General features: G+C 45.6%; 1 protein-coding gene across 2 annotated transcripts in view; it reads right to left on the bottom strand.

The window, feature by feature from the left end:
• LOC139555080 (rho family-interacting cell polarization regulator 2-like) overlaps window positions 1-7,893 on the bottom strand; it is a 97,235-nt gene extending 89,342 nt beyond the window's left edge. For both annotated transcript variants that reach the window (XM_071368548.1, XM_071368551.1), the window contains exon 1: window positions 7,425-7,893. In XM_071368548.1, coding sequence (XP_071224649.1) covers window positions 7,425-7,509 — 85 coding nt within the window. In that variant the 5' untranslated portion in view covers window positions 7,510-7,893. The remainder of the gene's footprint in view (window positions 1-7,424) is intronic.
• Between the last annotated feature and the right edge of the window lie 16,141 nt (window positions 7,894-24,034).

Raw genomic sequence — 24,034 nt, 5'->3', positions numbered from 1 at the left:
CTCATTGAAAATACTACCATATATATAGCTCTGAACCTAAATCCAAAGAGCCAATTAAATTGAAACGGTAAGCGATCTATACTGAAACCTTCAATAGAGGAGAGCCAAGAATAAATGCATCTCTCTGATTGGATGCTCTGTTGCAGAATGAAATGTGGAAGAGTCTACTCTGAGTCTACCTCCTGAATGCATGTGTGTGTATGCGTGTTTGTGCGTGTTTGCGCGTGTTTGCGCATGTGTGTATGTGTGTGTTTCTACCTCCTGGCTGTGTTTTTGCTCACAAGGAAAGAAGGTAAATTACCATTGACTCGTTTCATTTTGTGTAAAGTGGTTCAACCAATCTAGACATTATCATACATGAAAGAACTGACATAATGCACAAATATGAATCGAGTACGAGTACCCTGCAAATTGTTTATAATGGATTGTATGTATGCTTCTAAAAATACTATTGCAACTGAACTGACTATTATAATGTCCTTTTTATATATTACCATAATAAACATTGTAATGGTAAACTAGTTTGCATCTGAGTTTTCGATAGCTGAAGTGGAATGGTTCCTATAAAGTGGGTGGAAGACTTAAGCAAGAGAAAATGATTTCACCAGCTGTTTTACTCTCCCTGGACATCCAAAAACCTATTCACTTTATAATTCAATTCTCCTACCATCATAGTGGAAAGTCAAATTCAATGCATGTTATGATTATATTGGGTTTTTATAAAAACAAGACAGTAAAATAAATTACCAGTTAAAATACTCTCTTGTGGTACATAATGTTTGGTTTAAACATGTGTGAGTTATACAAGAACACCCACACAAGACTCTGAGGCTCTCTCTGCTGCCTACTAAAGAAACAAGCAGACTGAGGCTCTCTCTGCTGCCTACTAAAAAAACAAGCAGACTGAGGCTCTCTCTGCTGCCTACTAAAAAAACAAATAGACACTGAGGCTCTCTCTGCTGCCTACTAAAAAAACAAGCAGACTGAGGCTCTCTCTGCTGCCTACTAAAAAAACAAGCAGACTGAGGCTCTCTCTGCTGCCTACTAAAAAAACAAGCAGACACTGAGGCTCTCTCTGCTGCCTACTAAAAAAACAAGCAGACACTGAGGCTCTCTCTGCTGCCTACTAAAAAAAACAAGCAGACACTGAGGCTCTCTCTGCTGCCTACTAAAAAAACAAGCAGACTGAGGCTCTCTCTGCTGCCTACTAAAAAAACAAGCAGACTGAGGCTCTCTCTGCTGCCTTCTAAAAAAACAAGCAGACACTGAGGCTCTCTCTGCTGCCTACTAAAAAACAAGCAGACACTGAGGCTCTCTCTGCTGCCTACTGAAAAACAAGCAGACACTGAGGCTCTCTCTGCTGCCTACTAAAAAAACAAGCAGACACTGAGGCTCTCTCTGCTGCCTACTAAAAAAACAAGCAGACTGAGGCTCTCTCTGCTGCCTACTGAAAAACAAGTAGACACTGAGGCTCTCTCTGCTGCCTACTAAAAAAACAAGCAGACACTGAGGCTCTCTCTGCTGCCTACTAAAAAAACAAGCAGACTGAGGCTCTCTCTGCTGCCTTCTAAACAAACAAGCAGACACTGAGCCTCTCTCTGCTGCCTACTGAAAAACAAGTAGACACTGAGGCTCTCTCTGCTGCCTACTAAAAAAACAAGCAGACACTGAGGCTCTCTCTGCTGCCTACTAAAAAAACAAGCAGACTGAGGCTCTCTCTGCTGCCTTCTAAAAAAACAAGCAAACTGAGGCTCTCTCTGCTGCCTTCTAAAAAAACAAGCAGACTGAGCCTCTCTCTGCTGCCTACTGAAAAACAAGCAGACACTGAGGCTCTCTCTGCTGCCTACTAAAAAAACAAGCAGACACTGAGGCTCTCTCTGCTGCCTACTGAAAAACAAGTAGACACTGAGGCTCTCTCTGCTGCCTACTAAAAAAACAAGCAGACTGAGGCTCTCTCTGCTGCCTACTAAAAAAACAAGCAGACTGAGGCTCTCTCTGCTGCCTACTAAAAAAACAAGCAGACTGAGGCTCTCTCTGCTGCCTACTAAAAAAACAAGCAGACTGAGGCTCTCTCTGCTGCCTACTAAAAAAACAAGCAGACTGAGGCTCTCTCTGCTGCCTACTGAAAAACAAGCAGACACTGAGGCACTCTCTGCTGCCTTCTAAAAAAACAAGCAGACTGAGGCTCTCTCTGCTGCCTACTAAAAAAACAAGCAGACTGAGGCTCTCTCTGCTGCCTACTAAAAAAACAAGCAGACTGAGGCTCTCTCTGCTGCCTACTGAAAAACAAGCAGACACTGAGGCACTCTCTGCTGCCTACTAAAAAAACAAGCAGACACTGAGGCTCTCTCTGCTGCCTACTAAAAAAACAAGCAGACTGAGGCTCTCTCTGCTGCCTACTGAAAAACAAGCAGACACTGAGGCTCTCTCTGCTGCCTACTAAAAAAACAAGCAGACACTGAGAATCTCTCTGCTGCCTACTAAAAAAACAAGCAGACTGAGGCTCTCTCTGCTGCCTACTGAAAAACAAGTAGACACTGAGGCTCTCTCTGCTGCCTACTAAAAAAACAAGCAGACACTGAGGCTCTCTCTGCTGCCTACTAAAAAAACAAGCAGACTGAGGCTCTCTCTGCTGCCTTCTAAACAAACAAGCAGACACTGAGGCTCTCTCTGCTGCCTACTGAAAAACAAGTAGACACTGAGGCTCTCTCTGCTGCCTACAAAAAAAACAAGCAGACACTGAGGCTCTCTCTGCTGCCTACTAAAAAAACAAGCAGACTGAGGCTCTCTCTGCTGCCTTCTAAAAAAACAAGCAAACTGAGGCTCTCTCTGCTGCCTTCTAAAAAAACAAGCAGACTGAGCCTCTCTCTGCTGCCTACTGAAAAACAAGCAGACACTGAGGCTCTCTCTGCTGCCTACTAAAAAAACAAGCAGACACTGAGGCTCTCTCTGCTGCCTACTGAAAAACAAGTAGACACTGAGGCTCTCTCTGCTGCCTACTAAAAAAACAAGCAGACTGAGGCTCTCTCTGCTGCCTACTAAAAAAACAAGCAGACTGAGGCTCTCTCTGCTGCCTACTAAAAAAACAAGCAGACTGAGGCTCTCTCTGCTGCCTACTAAAAAAACAAGCAGACTGAGGCTCTCTCTGCTGCCTACTGAAAAACAAGCAGACACTGAGGCACTCTCTGCTGCCTTCTAAAAAAACAAGCAGACTGAGGCTCTCTCTGCTGCCTACTAAAAAAACAAGCAGACTGAGGCTCTCTCTGCTGCCTACTAAAAAAACAAGCAGACTGAGGCTCTCTCTGCTGCCTACTGAAAAACAAGCAGACACTGAGGCACTCTCTGCTGCCTACTAAAAAAACAAGCAGACACTGAGGCTCTCTCTGCTGCCTACTAAAAAAACAAGCAGACTGAGGCTCTCTGTGCTGCCTTCTAAAAAAACAAGCAGACTGAGGCTCTCTCTGCTGCCTACTGAAAAACAAGCAGACACTGAGGCTCTCTCTGCTGCCTACTAAAAAAACAAGCAGACACTGAGGCTCTCTCTGCTGCCTACTGAAAAACAAGTAGACACTGAGGCTCTCTCTGCTGCCTACTAAAAAAACAAGCAGACTGAGGCTCTCTCTGCTGCCTTCTAAAAAAACAAGCAAACTGAGGCTCTCTCTGCTGCCTTCTAAAAAAACAAGCAGACTGAGCCTCTCTCTGCTGCCTACTGAAAAACAAGCAGACACTGAGGCTCTCTCTGCTGCCTACTAAAAAAACAAGCAGACACTGAGGCTCTCTCTGCTGCCTACTGAAAAACAAGTAGACACTGAGGCTCTCTCTGCTGCCTACTAAAAAAACAAGCAGACTGAGGCTCTCTCTGCTGCCTACTAAAAAAACAAACAGACTGAGGCTCTCTCTGCTGCCTACTAAAAAAACAAGCAGACTGAGGCTCTCTCTGCTGCCTACTAAAAAAACAAGCAGACTGAGGCTCTCTCTGCTGCCTACTAAAAAAACAAGCAGACTGAGGCTCTCTCTGCTGCCTACTGAAAAACAAGCAGACACTGAGGCACTCTCTGCTGCCTTCTAAAAAAACAAGCAGACTGAGGCTCTCTCTGCTGCCTACTAAAAAAACAAGCAGACTGAGGCTCTCTCTGCTGCCTACTAAAAAAACAAGCAGACTGAGGCTCTCTCTGCTGCCTACTGAAAAACAAGCAGACACTGAGGCACTCTCTGCTGCCTACTAAAAAAACAAGCAGACACTGAGGCTCTCTCTGCTGCCTACTAAAAAAACAAGCAGACTGAGGCTCTCTCTGCTGCCTACTGAAAAACAAGCAGACACTGAGGCTCTCTCTGCTGCCTACTAAAAAAACAAGCAGACACTGAGGCTCTCTCTGCTGCCTACTAAAAAAACAAGCAGACTGAGGCTCTCTCTGCTGCCTACTGAAAAACAAGTAGACACTGAGGCTCTCTCTGCTGCCTACTAAAAAAACAAGCAGACACTGAGGCTCTCTCTGCTGCCTACTAAAAAAACAAGCAGACTGAGGCTCTCTCTGCTGCCTTCTAAAAAAACAAGCAGACACTGAGGCTCTCTCTGCTGCCTACTGAAAAACAAGTAGACACTGAGGCTCTCTCTGCTGCCTACAAAAAAAACAAGCAGACACTGAGGCTCTCTCTGCTGCCTACTAAAAAAACAAGCAGACTGAGGCTCTCTCTGCTGCCTACTAAAAAAACAAGCAGACTGAGGCTCTCTCTGCTGCCTACTGAAAAACAAGCAGACACTGAGGCACTCTCTGCTGCCTACTAAAAAAACAAGCAGACACTGAGGCTCTCTCTGCTGCCTACTAAAAAAACAAGCAGACTGAGGCTCTCTCTGCTGCCTACTGAAAAACAAGCAGACACTGAGGCTCTCTCTGCTGCCTACTAAAAAAACAAGCAGACACTGAGGCTCTCTCTGCTGCCTACTAAAAAAACAAGCAGACTGAGGCTCTCTCTGCTGCCTACTGAAAAACAAGTAGACACTGAGGCTCTCTCTGCTGCCTACTAAAAAAACAAGCAGACACTGAGGCTCTCTCTGCTGCCTACTAAAAAAACAAGCAGACTGAGGCTCTCTCTGCTGCCTTCTAAACAAACAAGCAGACACTGAGGCTCTCTCTGCTGCCTACTGAAAAACAAGTAGACACTGAGGCTCTCTCTGCTGCCTACAAAAAAAACAAGCAGACACTGAGGCTCTCTCTGCTGCCTACTAAAAAAACAAGCAGACTGAGCCTCTCTCTGCTGCCTACTGAAAAACAAGCAGACACTGAGGCTCTCTCTGCTGCCTACTAAAAAAACAAGCAGACACTGAGGCTCTCTCTGCTGCCTACTGAAAAACAAGTAGACACTGAGGCTCTCTCTGCTGCCTACTAAAAAAACAAGCAGACTGAGGCTCTCTCTGCTGCCTACTAAAAAAACAAGCAGACTGAGGCTCTCTCTGCTGCCTACTAAAAAAACAAGCAGACTGAGGCTCTCTCTGCTGCCTACTAAAAAAACAAGCAGACTGAGGCTCTCTCTGCTGCCTACTAAAAAAACAAGCAGACTGAGGCTCTCTCTGCTGCCTACTGAAAAACAAGCAGACACTGAGGCACTCTCTGCTGCCTTCTAAAAAAACAAGCAGACTGAGGCTCTCTCTGCTGCCTACTAAAAAAACAAGCAGACTGAGGCTCTCTCTGCTGCCTACTAAAAAAACAAGCAGACTGAGGCTCTCTCTGCTGCCTACTGAAAAACAAGCAGACACTGAGGCACTCTCTGCTGCCTACTAAAAAAACAAGCAGACACTGAGGCTCTCTCTGCTGCCTACTAAAAAAACAAGCAGACTGAGGCTCTCTGTGCTGCCTTCTAAAAAAACAAGCAGACTGAGGCTCTCTCTGCTGCCTACTGAAAAACAAGCAGACACTGAGGCTCTCTCTGCTGCCTACTAAAAAAACAAGCAGACACTGAGGCTCTCTCTGCTGCCTACTGAAAAACAAGTAGACACTGAGGCTCTCTCTGCTGCCTACTAAAAAAACAAGCAGACTGAGGCTCTCTCTGCTGCCTACTAAAAAAACAAGCAGACTGAGGCTCTCTCTGCTGCCTACTGAAAAACAAGCAGACTGAGGCTCTCTCTGCTGCCTACTAAAAAAACAAGCAGACTGAGGCTCTCTCTGCTGCCTACTGAAAAACAAGCAGACACTGAGGCTCTCTCTGCTGCCTACTGAAAAACAAGCAGACACTGAGGCTCTCTCTGCTGCCTTCTAAAAAAACAAGCAGACTGAGGCTCTCTCTGCTGCCTTCTAAAAAACAAGCAGACTGAGGCACTCTCTGCTGCCTACTAAAAAAACAAGCAGACACTGAGGCTCTCTCTGCTGCCTACTAAAAAACAAGTAGACACTGAGGCTCTCTCTGCTGCCTACTGAAAAACAAGTAGACACTGAGGCTCTCTCTGCTGCCTACTAAAAAAACAAGCAGACACTGAGGCTCTCTCTGCTGCCTACTAAAAAACAAGTAGACACTGAGGCTCTCTCTGCTGCCTACTGAAAAACAAGTAGACACTGAGGCTCTCTCTGCTGCCTACTAAAAAAACAAGCAGACACTGAGGCTCTCTCTGCTGCCTACTAAAAAAACAAGCAGACACTGAGGCTCTCTCTGCTGCCTACTGAAAAACAAGTAGACACTGAGGCTCTCTCTGCTGCCTACTAAAAAAACAAGCAGACACTGAGGCTCTCTCTGCTGCCTACTAAAAAACAAGCAGACACTGAGGCTCTCTCTGCTGCCTACTAAAAAAAACAAGCAGACTGAGGCTCTCTCTGCTGCCTACTAAAAAAACAAGCAGACTGAGGCTCTCTCTGCTGCCTACTAAAAAAACAAGCAGACTGAGGCTCTCTCTGCTGCCTACTAAAAAAACAAGCAGCATAGAGACGCTGCAGAAAGGGAATTATGCAAAACCAATACATTTTAACCTCTATGTAACCTTAAAAAATGTAATTTTCATTTACTGGTTATTCACAATATGATCATGCAGGCATGAAACCATCCAACAAAACGTTGTCACAGTCACCTCAGCCCAAAGACACACTGAACTGAACCTCTTTCTTCCACACTACACAGATCTTTAGTGTCAGTCACCACATCTACGTCAGTGTGTGCCCTGCCCACCCAGCCATGGCCCCAATGCCCCTCCGCCTGTCCCCTTCATGGTGCCAGTCTCAACCCCTTACAGTCCAGTGTGTTGACTCCATGAAGCACCAGGAGCACCCATCCACCCATCCACCCATCCATCATAGAAGGTACAGTGCCCACCCAGCCATAGTCCCAATGCCCCTCCACCTGTTTCCTTCATGATTCCTCCCCCACCCTCTTACATTGACCCCATGTAGCACAACCCACCCACCCACCCATCGACCCACCCATTCATCCATCCCTCCTACCATCATAGATGAAGACGTCCTCCATCTCCTCACGCATCACTTCATTTAGGTCATCCTGGTCCTCTCCAATGTCGGCAAAAGCCATCACTTCTTTTCCCCTCGTCTTTTTTTTCCTTCTATTTTTCTTCTCTGGGTGGTTAAGGATCGGTTGGTTTGTTTCTGGGTGACTCCAGTGTAAAATTGAATCAGCGTTGTGTGGCCTCTTCTTCCTGCTCCGGGCGATGGCTGGCCGCTCCCTGTCAGGAATCAGATCCAGCCTGAGCAGAGAAGCCAGGCAGGCAGACAATGACTGAGAGCTGCTCTTCTTCTGACTGATCACTCACACACTGCACCAGGGCGAGTGTGTGTGTGGGGATGGATGGACGGGAGTGTGTGTGGAGACTGACGGACGGAGGGGAGTGTGTGAGAGAGTGTGTGTGGGAAGCCCTCACGACTACCACAACCAAGTTTCATCAACACAAATGATTTCATAATTTCCTTTGTGAAACCGAGAGAGAGAGTGTTGGAGTTCAAGTACACTTGTGTGTGTGTATGGGCGGACATGCAGGAGCACTGTTCAGTGAGTCAGCCCAAGTGGCTGCTGATTAGCTGGCATAATTAGCTGCTTTATTTTGGGACAGCGGGGACATGAGGTGCTAGGTCCCTCTGCCTCTAGTGTGTGCGTTTGCGTGCGTGTGTGTCTGTCTCGGCTTGTCATTGCCTCACGGCTCACCGGAGGTGATAATGGTATTGCTAACTTTACTTCTTCACTTGGCCCTCATCATCTAAAGGGGCCACAGAGATGTGGGCGAGCGGCGGTGGCTGCTGGCAATGTTATTATACTTCCAACATGCATATTCAAATCAACAGATACTGTGCTGTGATTACCTAAGGTTGTACAGTATGCACTGCAGCAGCGACACAGATCTAGGCCTAAACAGTGGCCTACGTAAAAAGTCTACTTTAACATTCTCAAACTCAGGGTCAAGAAGTAAAATTAGTAGACCCACACAGTGTCCATAAACTAGTATTGTTGATACATTATTGTGTGTGCTGGGTTTTACTATAGTAGTCCTTCATCAGCATTCCTGTCCACTATTCCAGTTTCCTTGGAATGGCTGCTTCCTGCTTGGGAGGCATATACTTGTGACCCTCCTCTCCATAAGGGAATGGGTTAACTGGAACACACAGTCTCTTCCTCATACTCCTCTTCCTGTTCTTCTTCAGACCCCTTGACTTTTTCCACATTTTGGAACGTTATGGCCTTATACAAAAATTTATAAAAAAATAATTTCCCCCCCTCTTCAATTTACACACAATACCCCATAATAACAAAGCAAAAACTGTTGATTACATTTTTTTGAATATTGTTTGTAGAAAAAAAATTATAGCACATTTACATAAGTATTCAGACACTTTACTCAGTACTTTGTTGAAGCACCTTTGGCAGCGATTACAGCCCCAAGTTTTCTTGGATATTACACTAGCTTGGCACACCTGTATTTGGGGAGTTTCTCCCATTCTTCTCTGCAGATCCTCTCATGTTCTGTCAGGTTGGATGGGGAGAGTCGCTGCACAGCTATTTTCAGGTCTCTCCAGAGATGTTAGATCGGGTTCAAGTCCCGGCTCTGGCTGGGCCACTCAAGAACATTCAGAGACTTGTCCCGAAGCCACTCCTGCATTGTCTTGGCTGTGTGCTTATGGTCGTTGTCCTGTTGGAAGGTGAAACTTCGCCCCAGTCTGAGGTCCTGAGCACTCTGGAGCAGGTTTTCATCAAGGATCTCTCTGCACTTTGCTCCATTCATCTTTCCCTCTATCCTGACTGGTTTCCAAGTCCCTTCCGCTGAAAAACACCCCCACAGCATGATGCTTCCACCACCATGCTTCACAGTAGGGATGGTGCCAGGTTTCCTCCAGGCGTGGCGCTTGGCATTCAGGCCAAAGAGTTCAATCTTGGTTTCATCAGACCAGAGAATATTGTCCTTTAGGTGCCTTTTGGCAAACTACATGCGGGCTGTCATGTGCCTTTTACTGAGGTGAGAGGCTTCCGTCTGGCCACTCTACCATAAAGACCTGATTGGTGTAGTGCTGCAGAGATGGTTGTCCTTCTGGAAGGTTCTCCCATCACACAGGAACTCTGGAGCTCTGTCAGAGTGACCATCAGGTTCTTGGTCACCTCCCTGACCAAGGCCCTTCTCCCCCCATTGCTAAGTTTTGCTGGGTGGCCAGCTCTAGGAGGAGTTGGTGGTTCCGAACTTCCATTTAAGAATGATGGAAGCCACTGTGTTCTTGGGGACCTTCAATGCTGCAGACAATTTTTGGTACCCTTCCCCAGATCTGTGCCTCGACACAATCCTGTCTCTGAGCTCTACAATTCCTTCGACCTCATGGCTTGGTTTTTGCTCTGACATTCACTGTCAACTGTGGGACCTTATATAGACAGGTGTGTGCCTTTCTAAATCATGTCCAGTCAATTGAATATACCACCAGCGGACTCCAATAAAGTTGTAGAAACATCTCAAGGATGATCAATGGAAAAAGGATGCACCTGAGCTCAATTTCGAGTCTCATAGCAAAGGGTCTGAATACTTATGTAAATAAGTTATTTCCGTTTTTTTGTTTGAATACATTTGCTACATTTTTTACAAAATGTGGAAAAAGTCAAGGTGTCTGAATACTTTCCGAATGCACTGTATGTACATGTTGGTAGGGGTAAAGTGACTTTGCATAGATAATAAACAGCGAGTAGCAGCAGTGTAAAAAAAGGGGGGGTATGCTCTCCAACTCCAGCTCTAATCTAGGAGGAGTTTTGCTGCAACTTTATGTTCTTCAACTCTAATCTAGGAGGAGTTTTGCTGCAACTTTATGTTCTTCAACTCTAATCTAGGAGGAGTTTTGCTACAACTTTACGTTCTTCAACTCTAATCTAGGAGGAGTTTTGCTACAACTTTACGTTCTCCAGGGTCTCCCAAGTGGTGCAGCAGTCTAAGGAACTGCATCACAGTACTCGAGGCATCACTAGAGACGTGGATTTGATTCCAGGCTGTGTCACAACCGGCCGTGACCGGGAGACCCATGAGGAAGCACACAATAGGCCCAGCGTCATACGGGTTAGGGGAGGGTTTGTCCGGCCTGGATTTCCTTGTCCCATTGCGCTCAAGCGACTCCTTGTGGCAGGCTGGGCGCCTGCAAGCTGACTTCGGTCGCCAGCTGGATGATGTTTTCTTCGACACATTGGTGTGACTGGCTTCCGGGTTAAGCGAGCCATGTGTCAAGAAGCAGTGCGGCTTGGCAGGGTCGTGTTTCGGAGGATGCATGGCTCTCGACCTTCGCCTCTCCCGAGTCTTTAGGGGAATTGCAGCGATGGGACAAGACTATAACTAACAATTGGGGAGAAAAAGGGGGAAAAGTACCAAAAAATATGACTAATTAAACAGAAATATTACGCTCTCCAACTCTAATCTAGGAGGAGTTGTGCTGTACCTTTAAACTCACAAACTCTAATCTAGGAGTAGTTGTGCTGTACCTTTAAACTCACAAACTCTAATCTAGGAGTAGTTGTGCTGTACCTTTAAACTCACAAACTCTAATTTAGGAGGAGTTGTGCTGTACCTTTAAACTCACAAACTCTAATCTAGGCGGAGTTGTGCTGTACCTTTAAACTCACAAACTCTAATCTAGGAGGAGTTGTGCTGTACCTTTAAACTCACAAACTCTAATCTAGGCGGAGTTGTGCTGTACCTTTAAACTCACAAACTCTAATCTAGGAGTAGTTGTGCTGTACCTTTAAACTCACAAACTCTAATCTAGGCGGAGTCGTGCTGTACCTTTAAACTCACAAACTCTAATCTAGGAGGAGTTGTGCTGTACCTTTAAACTCACAAACTCTAATCTAGGAGGAGTTGTGCTGTACCTTTAAACTCACAAACTCTAATCTAGGAGGAGTTGTGCTGTACCTTTAAACTCACAAACTCTAATCTAGGAGGAGTTGTGCTGTACCTTTAAACTCACAAACTCTAATCTAGGCGGAGTTGTGCTGTACCTTTAAACTCACAAACTCTAATCTAGGCGGAGTTGTGCGCACCTCCCTTTGAATCCCCCTGGAATGTACTTGACGACAAACTCATTATCAGAGAGGGAACAGAGCTGACGACAAACTCATTATCAGAGAGGGAACAGAGCTGACGACAAAGTCATTATCAGAGAGGGAACAGAGCTGACGACGAAGTCACTCTCAGAGAGGCCAGTACAGACAAGCAGAGCACGTAGAAAAGCTATTATAACAGCTACTGTATTGGGAAGTAAAACACGTTCCAAATAAGAGACCAGAAACAGATGCACCAAATAATTGCACTAATTTGGCAAAAGAGTCATAGGATTGACTTGTCAAACCATGAATGATGAGAGGGGGGGAGAGAGGGGGAATGAGAGAGGGAGAGATGGGGAATGAGAGAGGGAGAGATGGGGAATGAGAGAGGGAGAGAGAGTGTGTGGGTGTGTGCGTATGTTGAAGTCTGTGTGCAGTTTCATATCAGTAGGGGACTGGCCCCTTGGCCTGGCCTGAGCCACAGGACATGAACAGGACATAGGAGGTACAGGTGATCTCTGACTGCCCTGCAGCCATGACTTATAAAGAAGCAGGAGGAAACAGGAGCTGTGATGCAGCAGCCTGAAGAACCAGTCTATTAGATTAAACCTGTTTACCACACTGTTTACTGCAGGGCCAGGCAGCACAGAACAGCTCCAAGGGGACCGACCAGAGAGCGAGAGAGAACGAGAGAGAGAGAAGGAAATAGGCCTACACATCCCAGTCTGCACTCTGATGGCTAAGCCGCAGAGATAGTTGCCTCAGGTTCATATCTCAGATTTATCCAAAACAACTAACAAAAATAAGTGGTCTTGGTGTGATTTTGAAGAAGAAGAATTTACACGACTATATTTGTAAAGTTTAGCAACTCTGCCAAGAGTGCCTAGGAGTGACTGAGAGGGAGGGTGATGAAATGGAAGCCATTGGTGGTGGTGATTCAGACACCATGGAGACAACATGGAGACAACATGGATACAACGTTACAGCTCTCCCCTTATCCCTGAGCCTCAGACGTGATGATTATGAGACCCATTAGTCACGCAGACAACACACACAAGCACGCACACACTCTCTCTCATAAATAAGCCTGCTCTTCCCTAACCATCCCACCCCCATCTGTTCACTGTAATATCACACACACTGTATTTTGTTCCTGTATAATGATTTATGATTTCTGTGCAAATGATGACGTACATTACAGACTCAGGGGTAGAAGTGTATCATCATGAGCAGACAGAGATAACTGTATACTGTACCATAGTCTAGATCGAGACCTTTGAAAATAAGCAGTTGTCATGTATTTGACAGTAACAATTAGCTGGTTTCAGATAGAGGCTGTAGTTAGCTGTAGGCTTCAGTAAAAACAAACTAGAGTAATGTTGGTTTGTCCTGTATCTGCTCTGCCTGTGAATGTCAATGACTGGATACATTGTCTTCAACAGCACAGAGAAAACCCCCGCCTCCAGAAACACAAACACACATGCTCGTATGCACACGCACTCACACACCACACACACACTCACACACAGTAGTATAAACCGGCAAACACGGAGGCACAATTGCAGTGAACAATCATCCCCGGACCGGGACCCACTCTGCTGTACAATGGACCTTTTTTTTGAATGGGTTAAACAATGGCTCTCAGTGCCATATTAAAAAGACACAAATGATTAGTAATTCAGACTGCTGAATAGGACTTTTCAGCATCCTACATTCTGCAATATGTCCTTAACAATGTGACAATAAGGTTCAGTGTGTCACTGTGTGTTGAAATGCAGCTTATTAGCAAGGGTGGGCGCTAGCACCAGGAAAGCTAATTCAGATCACTGATGGTTAGCTCTCTCTCTCTTTATGAGATCTAGGCCCTAAAACAACATTGCGCAAGAATGTGCAACACTGTATTCACTGCAGGCACATACCACATTGAGATATCAAGTAGAGGGAAAGTGAAATGAGAAAGCTTGAGCAGAGTGCAAATATAACAACTTTATTGCACAGATCCTTCATCCATCTCAACTGCTTTCCTTTCCACCCTGGAGAAGTAGGCTAACCATGAAAGGTGAACTGGAAGAGAGAGGGCAGTCAGAGACTGGCAACATTGCCTTCCGGGTTAAACCTGCAGATGTAGGATCTTTTTATCTTTATTTATTTATCCGTTATTTTACCAGGTAAGTTGACTGAGAACACATTCTCATTTACAGCAACGACCTGGGGAATAGTTACAGGGGAGAGGAGGGGGATGAATGAGCCAATTGTAAACTGGGGATTATTAGGTGACTGATTGTTTGAGGGCCAGATTGAGAATTTTGCAAATTTAATATAAGCCAGTTCGCTACAGCAGGAAAATAATTCTGCAGCAACAGCAAATGTGAAATAGTATGTGGATTATAATTAATTAAACATTTTGTAAGGGTTGATAAAACATTTCATAAGGGAAAATCAAGTATGAAATGTCCAAGTGGAAAATGCAAACTTCAGAAGCCTTTTTAAACCTCAAATACAATACAAGTTTTACATGTCCTGCATTGCAGGAAAGTTCTGCAACAGTATAATCAAATCAAGATTCTGTAGTTGAACCTATCCCACCAACCCATCTCCTCTCATCCCTCAATCCTGGCCGCTCTATCAACACACCAAGCCTCTCTCTCTCTCTCTCTCTGTGTTCTCTCTCTTTCTCTTAGGGGCAGCAGGACAATGACAGATAATTGAGAAGTGGGTGCCAGGTTGCCACGGCAACGATAATAAGGGCATTGCGTGGTAAAGTGGTAAAGCCGATCTGGCGTTGGATTGGTGGGCAGTGGCGAGTTGGGGAGGGGGTTGAATCTGATTCATCCAGGCTTTATGGGGTCTGGTAAAGTATTTGCCATGCCGCTATAGGTCTACCCCCACCCTCTTCTCTCTCTGCAGCTGCAATGCGAGAGGATCCCCCCATATAATCCAACCACATCAGCACCAAACCTCCACAAATGAATCATGGCTAAGGGTGGGATCTATTTGGCTATGGAGAGAAGGAGCAAGGGCATGAGACAATACCAAGCCAGTCAACCAGTTGTTGGAAGTACCCCCCTTTTAATAAAGGATTTTGGGTAATAGGCATACGGTTGGACATACGGAAGGTGTGTTTGAGCATGCAATACAAATGAACTTTGACCTCACATAGTGATACGACAGTGTGTCGCACATTCTACAACATTTGTATAATTCTAATCCTACACCTTAACGTTGTCTCTTTCATCAATGTCAGTCACCTCTGATACACAAAATATTATCCAAGAGGAGGGTCCTGTCTGATGCATTTTACTGCATACAGTATTCTCCTACACTAGGCTACAGCATCTCTCACTGTCTTTAATCTGGTCCGGTCTGGTGTGTTTTACTGTATATAGTATTTTACTACACTAATCTGGTCTGGTGTGTTTTACTGTATATAGTATTCTCCTACACTACAGCATCTCTGTGTCATTAATCTGGTCCGGTCTGGTGTGTTTTACTGTATACGGTATTCTCCTACACTACAGCATCTCTCACTGTCTTTAATCTGGTCCTGTCTGCTGTGTTTTACTGTATATAGTATTTTACTACACTAATCTGGTCTGGTGTGTTTTACTGTATATAGTATTCTCCTACACTACAGCATCTCTGTGTCATTAATCTGGTCCGGTCTGGTGTGTTTTACTGTATATAGTATTTTACTACACTAATCTGGTCCGGTCTGTTGTGTTTTACTGTATACGGTATTCTCCTACACTACAACATCTCTCACTGTCTTTAATCTGGTCCGGTCTGGTGTGTTTACTGTATATAGTATTTTACTACACTAATCTGGTCCGGACTGCTGTGTTTTACTGTATACAGTATTCTCCTACACTACAGCATCTCTGTGTCATTAATCTGGTCCGGTCTGGTGTGTTTTACTGTATATAGTATTCTCCTACATTACAGCATCTCTCTGTCTTTAATCTGGTCCGGTCTGGTGTGTTTTACTGTATATAGTATTTTACTACACTAATCTGGTCCTGTCTGATTTGTTTTACTGTATATAGTATTCTCCTACACTACAGCATCTCTCTGTCATTAATCTGGTCCGGTCTGGTGTGTTTTACTGTATACAGTATTCTCCTACACTACAGCATCTCTCTGTCATTAATCTGGTCCGGTCTGGTGTGTTTTACTGTATATAGTATTTTACTACACTAATCTGGTCCGGTCTGGTGTGTTTTACTGTATATAGTATTCTCCTACACTACAGCATCTCTCTGTCATTAATCTGGTCCGGTCTGGTGTGGTTTACTGTATATAGTATTTTACTACACTAATCTGGTCCGGTCTGGTGTGTTTTACTGTATACAGTATTCTCCTACACTACAGCATCTCTCTGTCATTAATCTGGTCCGGTCTGGTGTGTTTTACTGTATATAGTATTTTACTACACTAATCTGGTCCGGTCTGGTGTGTTTTACTGTATATAGTATTCTCCTACACTACAGCATCTCTCTGTCATTAATCTGGTCCGGTCTGGTGTGTTTTACTGTATATAGTATTCTCCTACACTAATCTGGTCCTGTCTGCTGTGTTTTACTGTATACAGTATTTTCCTACACTAGGCTACAGCATCTCTCACTGTGCTCTAATGTCTAACAGAGAGCAAAGGATCCGACAATGGCAGGAGTGCAGCTGCTATAGATGCCATCTGTAAGGGCAGGGCAGCGCAGGGCAGGTGCTCGTGTCACCAATGTGTGTCTGTTGATACCTCCTCCTGCAGGGGAGAGATAACAGAGAGAATCAGGGAACCAGTTAACCACAGTGAGCCACACCCAGCAGCTCTCAGTTTGACTTCTGCTACTGTTTACAACCATTTTCATGATCCCTAATTAAAGTGGAACACCCACAAACAAAAAGGTGTCGAGAAGTTAAACAGAGGTGACAATATAAGATGTTTTATAAACTGGGTTGTTCGAGCCCTGAATGTTGATTGGCTGACAGCCGTGGTATATCAGACCGTATACCACAGGTATGACAAAACATTTATTTTTACTGCTCTAATTACCGGTACATTGGTAACCAGTTTATAATAGCAATAAGGCACCTCGGGGGTTTGTGGTATGTGGCCAATATACCACGTCTAAGGACTGTATCCAGATACTCTGCGTTGTGTCGTGCTTAAGAAGAGCCCTTAGCCATATACCACACCCCCGCTGGCCTTATTGCTTAATTATAGCTATAATGTGTTATTCTACTGTTGTATGGGGTTGGAAACATAGTAGAAGCATTGAATGCATTATATTTAATATAGAAACGACCATATGAGTTTATGGAACCAAAATTATAACTCACATATCTTATCTAGACACAACTACTTCAACCAAAAGGAACATCATGTCGAGATGGTAGCGATTTCCCACCCAGATTTCACACTCTCACTCTGTACTCCGCCCAACACCACATGCTGAGGGAGGTCTCTTCCTGTTTCTAAGATGCACAATGTAGATGATCCTCAGTAGGCCCGGTCTAGCAGGGTGGAGTGAGGCTGTGGTTAAAGCCATGCTCCCCACAGTTTCCTCTCCCATGCTCTATAGGGCTACAGGGCCACAGGTGGCCAGAGAAAGGGGATGTGAACCCTGCGAGAGGGGGGGGGGGGGATAGGGGATGAGGAGGGTGGAGGAGGAGAGAGGGGAGGTGGTGGAGAGAGATAGAGTGTGGAGGAGGAGAGGTAGATTGAGGAGGAGGGTGGAGGAGGTGGTGGAGAGAGGTAGAGGGTGGAGGAGGAGAGGTGGTGGAGAGAGGTAGATTGAGGAGGAGGGTGGAGGAGGTGGTGGAGAGAGGTAGAGGGTGGAGGAGGAGAGGTGGTGGAGAGAGGTAGAGGGTGGAGGAGGAGAGGTGGTTGAGAGAGGTAGATTGAGGAGGAGGGTGGAGGAGGAGAGGTGGTGGAGAGAGGTAGATTGAGGAGGGCGGAAGATTGAGGAGGAGTGTGCAGGACCTCCCAATAATATCTCTACATATTAATTTTTGTTCAGAGAATCACACACCACAACCCACACAACACCACAACCAACCCACACAACACCACAACCCCCAAACACACACACACACACACACCACAAGCTGCACATGTGTAGAGAGGTCAAGTAGAAACACAGTCCACTTCCCAGAATCAGGGCAGTGGGGCAGAACTATAGGTTTGGTAATAGGCCTGAACACACAGAGGAGGTTGCAATAGTGCAATGCTATATATATATATTCCTGGTTTATGAAAGAAAATACACATCCACAATCGCAATAATGGCTACACAACTAAGGGCTTGGTAGAGACCACATTGGGCAATGGAGAGTTGCAGAGCTACCCCCTGTTACACCCCTCCTCTGCCTCAGCGGTCTCTGAAATGACTAGAGAGTTACTGGGGCCAGAGTCTGTTAGTGGCAGCTCATCATTCCACATGAGGTGCAGTGTGTGTGTTTGTGGGTGTGTGTGTACTTTAGTGCGTGTGTGTGTGTTACAGGGTTCCCTTGTGTCGGCCCAAGGAGTTGAGCCACTCAGGAGCAATCACATCCGCAATGACTACTCATCTGTCATAGGAATGGGGATGTGATACAACTGTGCTCACAGAAATGTCTCTACCAATGACAACTTTGCAGTGTCTCTTTTCACGGTCTGAAAAAGACCCATATTGTTTTCTACAGAACCTACCATAAATGTTCTTTAGATAGACAGACATAGTCAGCTGAGCTGGAATTTGTCCGATTGCAGCCGAGCACAGTGGATGGAAACCATCCGATTGTCCCTTTTAGAGTTTCTCTCTCAGTGAGAGGTTCCGTTTCAGTCAATCATCCGGTATAACATACTATGGGGAGTCAACGACCAATCCTATTCATCTGAAGCACTCTCGGAAGCCCCGTCTTCTTGGCTATAATAATACCAGTGTTTGCATCCATTTCCTCCTCTCTTTGCTCTTCAGCTCACCTGAAGGATGAACGTGTTACACAATTTATCAACTTTTCAAGCACATGAAGGCTACGAGATTGGGCTCCGACTTAGGTGTCTGTTAGTGGGGAGAGAGTACTCGTCCCCGTAGATGTTGCGAGTTTTGGGTCTTGGTATCTGTTTTTTGCGTTTGATAAAAGCTAACTACTTTCTGCTTTGCTTGTGTAGCTAATGCTTCCTTTCTTGAGAAATATGGCCAGTGGTAAGAGTAAGTAAAAAAAAATGCTAACCAGCCGAATTCGAACCTCTAACCGTGCCCTAGAGCATGTGGTTTCACAATGAAAATGAAAGATAGTCACGAGTGGTGCTGTCCTGTTGCCCGGGGTGGAAACACGCTCAGGAGGCCTTGGCTCGAACCAGTTCGTGTGACCATGGTCTCCAGCTGGGTTCAACTTCCATTGTAGTTGGACTGACTTTGTGAGGAAGATTGGTGGTCTGAGTTGATAGGGGTGTCATCCCAGCTGAGTGAGGCTCATTCCGGTTCCTCTGGCAGTGTTCAGAGCTTTGTATTTGTCAGGGGGAGAATGAACCATTGGTGGGGAATGTGCCTTTGATGGCGTTTTCTCCCCTGCAGCAGAGTTCCTCCAGGTTTGGAGGAAGGTATTTACCTCCTGTCCCTTCAGTGGTGAAGCGTCGCTTACCCCTGTTTAAAGATTTGGCCAATGAGTGGCGAGTTACTTAGCTCCAGAGGCTAATGAGGGGGCTAATCCTAGGATGGTGCTTCCAAATAAACAGCGCCAGTTTTCACGATTTCTGAGAGGGACAGGTGGATGTATTCGGATGAGCCAATTTTGCCAACAAGGATGTTTGGCTCGGGGCCCTCCTCCCCAAGCATGTACTCTGGCAACAGTGCTCCCAAGCGGCTCGGTCAATAGTGGCAAATTACTGGTTGCCGAGGTCCCCGAACCCAGTGTGGGCCGGGTATCAGAAGGCACAGTTCCTTCCCCACGTTCACACACACAGTTGTAAAGACTGGTGGATCTGAAAACAAGCATGACAAAGAAAAATGTTTTATCCACGTCCTCAGGGTGGTGCTCTGCTCCTTCAGGACATAATGTAGGGAGACAGGCAGTGTGCTCTGTTTTTTATTTTTTATTTCACCTTTATTTAACCAGGTAGGCTAGTTGAGAACAAGTTCTCATTTGCAACTTCGACCTGGCCAAGATAAAGCATAGCAATTCGACACATACAACAACACAGAGTTACACATGGAATAAACAAAACATACAGTCAATAATACAGTAGAAAAATAAGTCTATATACAATGTGAGCAAATGAGGTGAGATAAGGGAGGTAAAGGCAAAAAAAGGCCATGGTGGCGAGGTAAATACAATATAGCAAGTAAAACACTGGAATGGTAGATTTACAGTGGAAGAATGTGCAAAGTAGAAATAGAAATAATGGGGTGCAAAGGAGCAAAAATAAATAAATACAGTAGGGGAAGAGGTAGTTGTTTGGGCTAAATTATAGATGGGCTATGTACAGGTGCAGTAATCCGTGGGCTGCTCTGACAGCTGGTGCTTAAAGCTAGTGAGGGAGATAAGTGTTTCCAGCTTCAGAGATTTCTGCAGTTCGTTCCAGTCATTGGCAGCAGAGAACTGGAAGGAAAGACAACCAAAGGAGGAATTGGCTTTGGGGGTGACCAGTGAGATATACCTGCTGGAGCGCGTGCTACGAGTGGGTGCTGCTATGGTGACCAGTGAGCTGAGATAAGGCGGGGCTTTACCTAGCAGAGACTTGTAGATAACCTGTAGCCAGTGGGTTTGGCGACGAGTATGAAGCGAGGGCCAACCAACGAGAGCGTACAGGTCGCAATGGTGGGTAGTGTATGGGTCTTTGGTGACAAAACGGATGGCACTGTGATAGACTGCATCCAGTGTGTTGAGTAGAATGTTGGAGGCTATTTTATAGATGACATCACCGAAGTCAAGGATTGGTAGGATGGTCAGTTTTACGAGGGTATGTTTGGCAGCATGAGTGAAGGATGCTTTGTTGCGATATAGGAAGCCGATTCTAGATTTAATTTTGGATTGGAGATGCTTAATGTGAGTCTGGAAGGAGAGTTTACAGTCTAACCAGACACCTAGGTATTTGTAGTTGTCCACGTATTAAGTCAGAGCCGTCCAGAGTAGTGATGCTGGACGGGCGAGCAGGTGCGGGCAGTGATTGGTGGAATAGCATGCATTTAGTTTTACTTGCATTTAAGAGCAGTTGGAGGCCACAGAAGGAGAGTTGTATGGCATTGAAGCTCGTCTGGAGGTTAGTTAACACAGTGTCCAAAGAGGGGCCAGTAGTATACAGAATGGTGTCGTCTGCGTAGAGGTGTATCAGAGAAACACCAGCAGCAAGAGCAACATCATTGATATATACAGAGAAGAGAGTCGGCCCGAGGATTGAACCCTGTGGCACCCCCATAGAGACTGCCAGAGGTCCAGACAACAGGCCCTCCGATTTGACACACTGAACTCTCTCAGAGAAGTAGTTGGTAAACCAGGCGAGGCAATCATTTGAGAAACCAAGGCTGTCGAGTCTGCCAATAAGAATGTGGTGATTGACAGAGTCGAAAGCCTTGGCCAGGTCGATGAATACGGCTGCGCAGTATTGTCTCTTATCGATGGCGGTTATGATGTCGTTTAGGACCTTGAGCGTGGCTGAGGTGCACCCATGACCAGCTCTGAAACCAGATTGCATAGCGGAGAAGGTACGGTGGGATTCGAAATGGTCGGTAATCTGTTTGTTAACTTGGCTTTCGAAGACCTTAGAAAGACAGGGTAGGATAGATATAGGTCTGTAGCAGTTTGGGTCTAGAGTGTCACCCCCTTTGAAGAGGGGGATGACCTCGGCAGCTTTCCAATCTTTGGGAATCTCAGATGATACGAAAGAAAGGTTGAACAGGCTAGTAATAGGGGTTGCAACAATTTTGGCAGATAATTTTAGAAAGAGAGGGTCCAGATTGTCTAGCCCGGCTGATTTGTAGGGGTCCAGAAGCTGCAGCTCTTTCAGAACATCAGCTATCTGGATTTGGGTGAAGGAGAAAAGGTGGGGGCTTTGGCGGGTTGCTGTGGAGGTTGCCGGGCAGTTGACCGGGGTAGGGGTAGCCAGGTGGAAAGCATGGCCAGCCATAGAGAAATGATTATTGAAATTCTCAATTATAGTGGATTTATCGGTGGTGACAGTGTTTCCTAGACTCAGAGCAGTGGACAGCTGGGAGGAGGTGCTCGTATTCTCCTTGGACTTTACAGTGTCCTAGAACTTTTTTGAGTTAGTACTACAGGATGCAAATTTCTGTTTGAAAAAGCTAGCCTTAGCTTTCCTAACTGCCTGTATATACTGCCTGTATATTTGTTCCTAACTTCCCTGAAAAGTTACATATCACGGGGGCTATTCGATGCTTCGATAGATGTGGCAATCAATTCACATATGGTATCGAGGGCACAGCTGGGGGCAGAGGGAGGTCTATAGCAAACGGCAACAGTGAGAGACTTGTTTCTGGAAAGGTGAATTTTTAGAAGTAGAAGCTCGAATAGTTTGGGTACAGACCTGGATAGTAAGACAAACCTCTGCAGGCTATCTTTGCAGTAGATTGCAACACCGCCCCCTTTGGCAGTTCTATCTTGGCGGAAAATGGAAAATGATTTCAGGGTTTTTGGTGGTTTTCCTAAGCCAGGATTCAGACACGGCTAAGACATCCGGGCTGGCAGAGTGTGCTAAAGCAGTGAGTAAAATAATCTTAGGGAGTAGCCTTCTAATGTTAACATGCATGAGACCAAGGCTTTTACGGTGTGCTCTGTCCAGTTTCACCATGGGTGATGAGGACGGTGATGAGATGGTGCGGTCGGCAGTTTGCTGTGCGTCCTACTCCTTTTCGTAGCGTCATTAGGTCAACCTCCCCGAGGTCCTAGTGCCTGTCTTGAGATGAGTTTTCATCTCTCCTTCAAAAGCAGGCTATTCAGTGCTCCCCATGTCAGAAGTACAGCGCGTTGGTACAGCCGGTACTTCTTAGTTTCCATGAGCAATGGAACATTGCATCCCATCCTGTACTTTAAACAAGCACTTCAAGGTTGCAAGTTCAAAATGCTCACACTTTGCCGGCTATTGCAGTAGGTGCGTCCCAGCGATTGGGTCACGTCCATAGATCTGAAGGAGGCATATTTTATGTGCTATACATCCTCCCTAGAGGCAGCTTTGGCACTAGTGTGGTGCCATGGGATCAGAGTATTGGCCTATCTGGATTGGCTGGTCATAGCTGAGTCAAGGGAGCAGGTGGAGCTCCACACTGCCACTCTGGTTTCCCATATTCAGTCTCTGGGGTTCATAGGTGAATCACAAGAAAAGTTGTTTGACTCCAGCTCAGCGCATTCAGTTTCTGGTTCTCGTTCTGGACTCGGTTCTGAATCATGCATTTTTGTCCCAACAGAGGGTCACATTCCAGCTCTGTCTGGCCCAGTTTTAGCTGAGGCACTCTGTGCCTTTTTCGCTTGTGTCTGCAGTTATAGGGTCTGATGGTCTCTATGGTAGCTGTAGTGCCTCTGAGACTTCTGTTAATGTGTCTCTTTCAGCGCTGGGTGATTGCTACACGTCTGGACACATCTCACCACTGTCATCAAGGTATCCCCATATCCCATCGAGCCTAAGGGGGTTGACTCCTTGGAGTCAACAGATGCATCCTTATTGGGACGGGCGGCAGTGTGTGTGGGCTACTCAGAAAGAAGAATTTGGTCAACAGCCCAAAGAGCGCTGCATATCAATTACCTAGAGATACTGACTGTTTGCTAGCGCTGAGGCATTTACTTCTAATGTTGGAGGGCCAGCATGTGTTGGAAAGGTCCGACAACAGGACGGTGGTGGCGTACCTCAACAGGCAGGGATGCTGGTCTCTCTTTCTCCTAAACCTGGCCCATTATCTGCTCATTTTGGGCAGTGTGCATTTTCTGTATCTCAGGGCGTTGTATCTTCTGCTATAGAAATGGTATGTATTTACCTGATTTATTTGATATTAATGGTTAACAATTAATATTTATCTGATAGTAAGACATTTTTGTCCTACTAATGCTGTGTTTTTATGGTCTCCACTCTAGTTCCCTGCAGCTAATCTGGGCGTATGGTCACTAGAGATGGCTTGAGCTGACAAATGGGTTAAACACTGCATTATATAGACAAGATGGGGTGGGTGTAACCGAGATAGAGATAGCCTGGAACATTTTATAACAATCCCTTATTGTCTCATAATCATCCTGGCATCTGGGAAACTAAGCTGGGTTGGGGGTAAAACAACATCCCGTGTAGATAACCAGGAGATGAACCAAGGTGGTTTATGGGAGGGGTGGAATGACTAAGCATTTTTAGTGTCAGCTATATAACGAACTCTGCATTGTCTGTAAAGTTTAGGCTACTTGGCCCAACAGTCAAGAGTGTTGGGTTGACTAGTCTCATTATTGCAATAATTAATCAATATTAAATAAAGATGATTGTTTGAAGAAGTCTCTCTCAGTATGAATTTCCACAACACTTCCCAGATCTCTGAACACGGGTGCGGATCTACTTTCCAGGAGGGTTCTATCTCTA

This window comes from Salvelinus alpinus, chromosome 26, assembly GCF_045679555.1.
Source record: "Salvelinus alpinus chromosome 26, SLU_Salpinus.1, whole genome shotgun sequence".
Lineage (NCBI taxonomy): Eukaryota > Metazoa > Chordata > Actinopteri > Salmoniformes > Salmonidae > Salvelinus > Salvelinus alpinus.
Note: the sequence above shows the minus strand (reverse complement) of the source record. Positions and strands in the feature narration are given on the sequence as shown.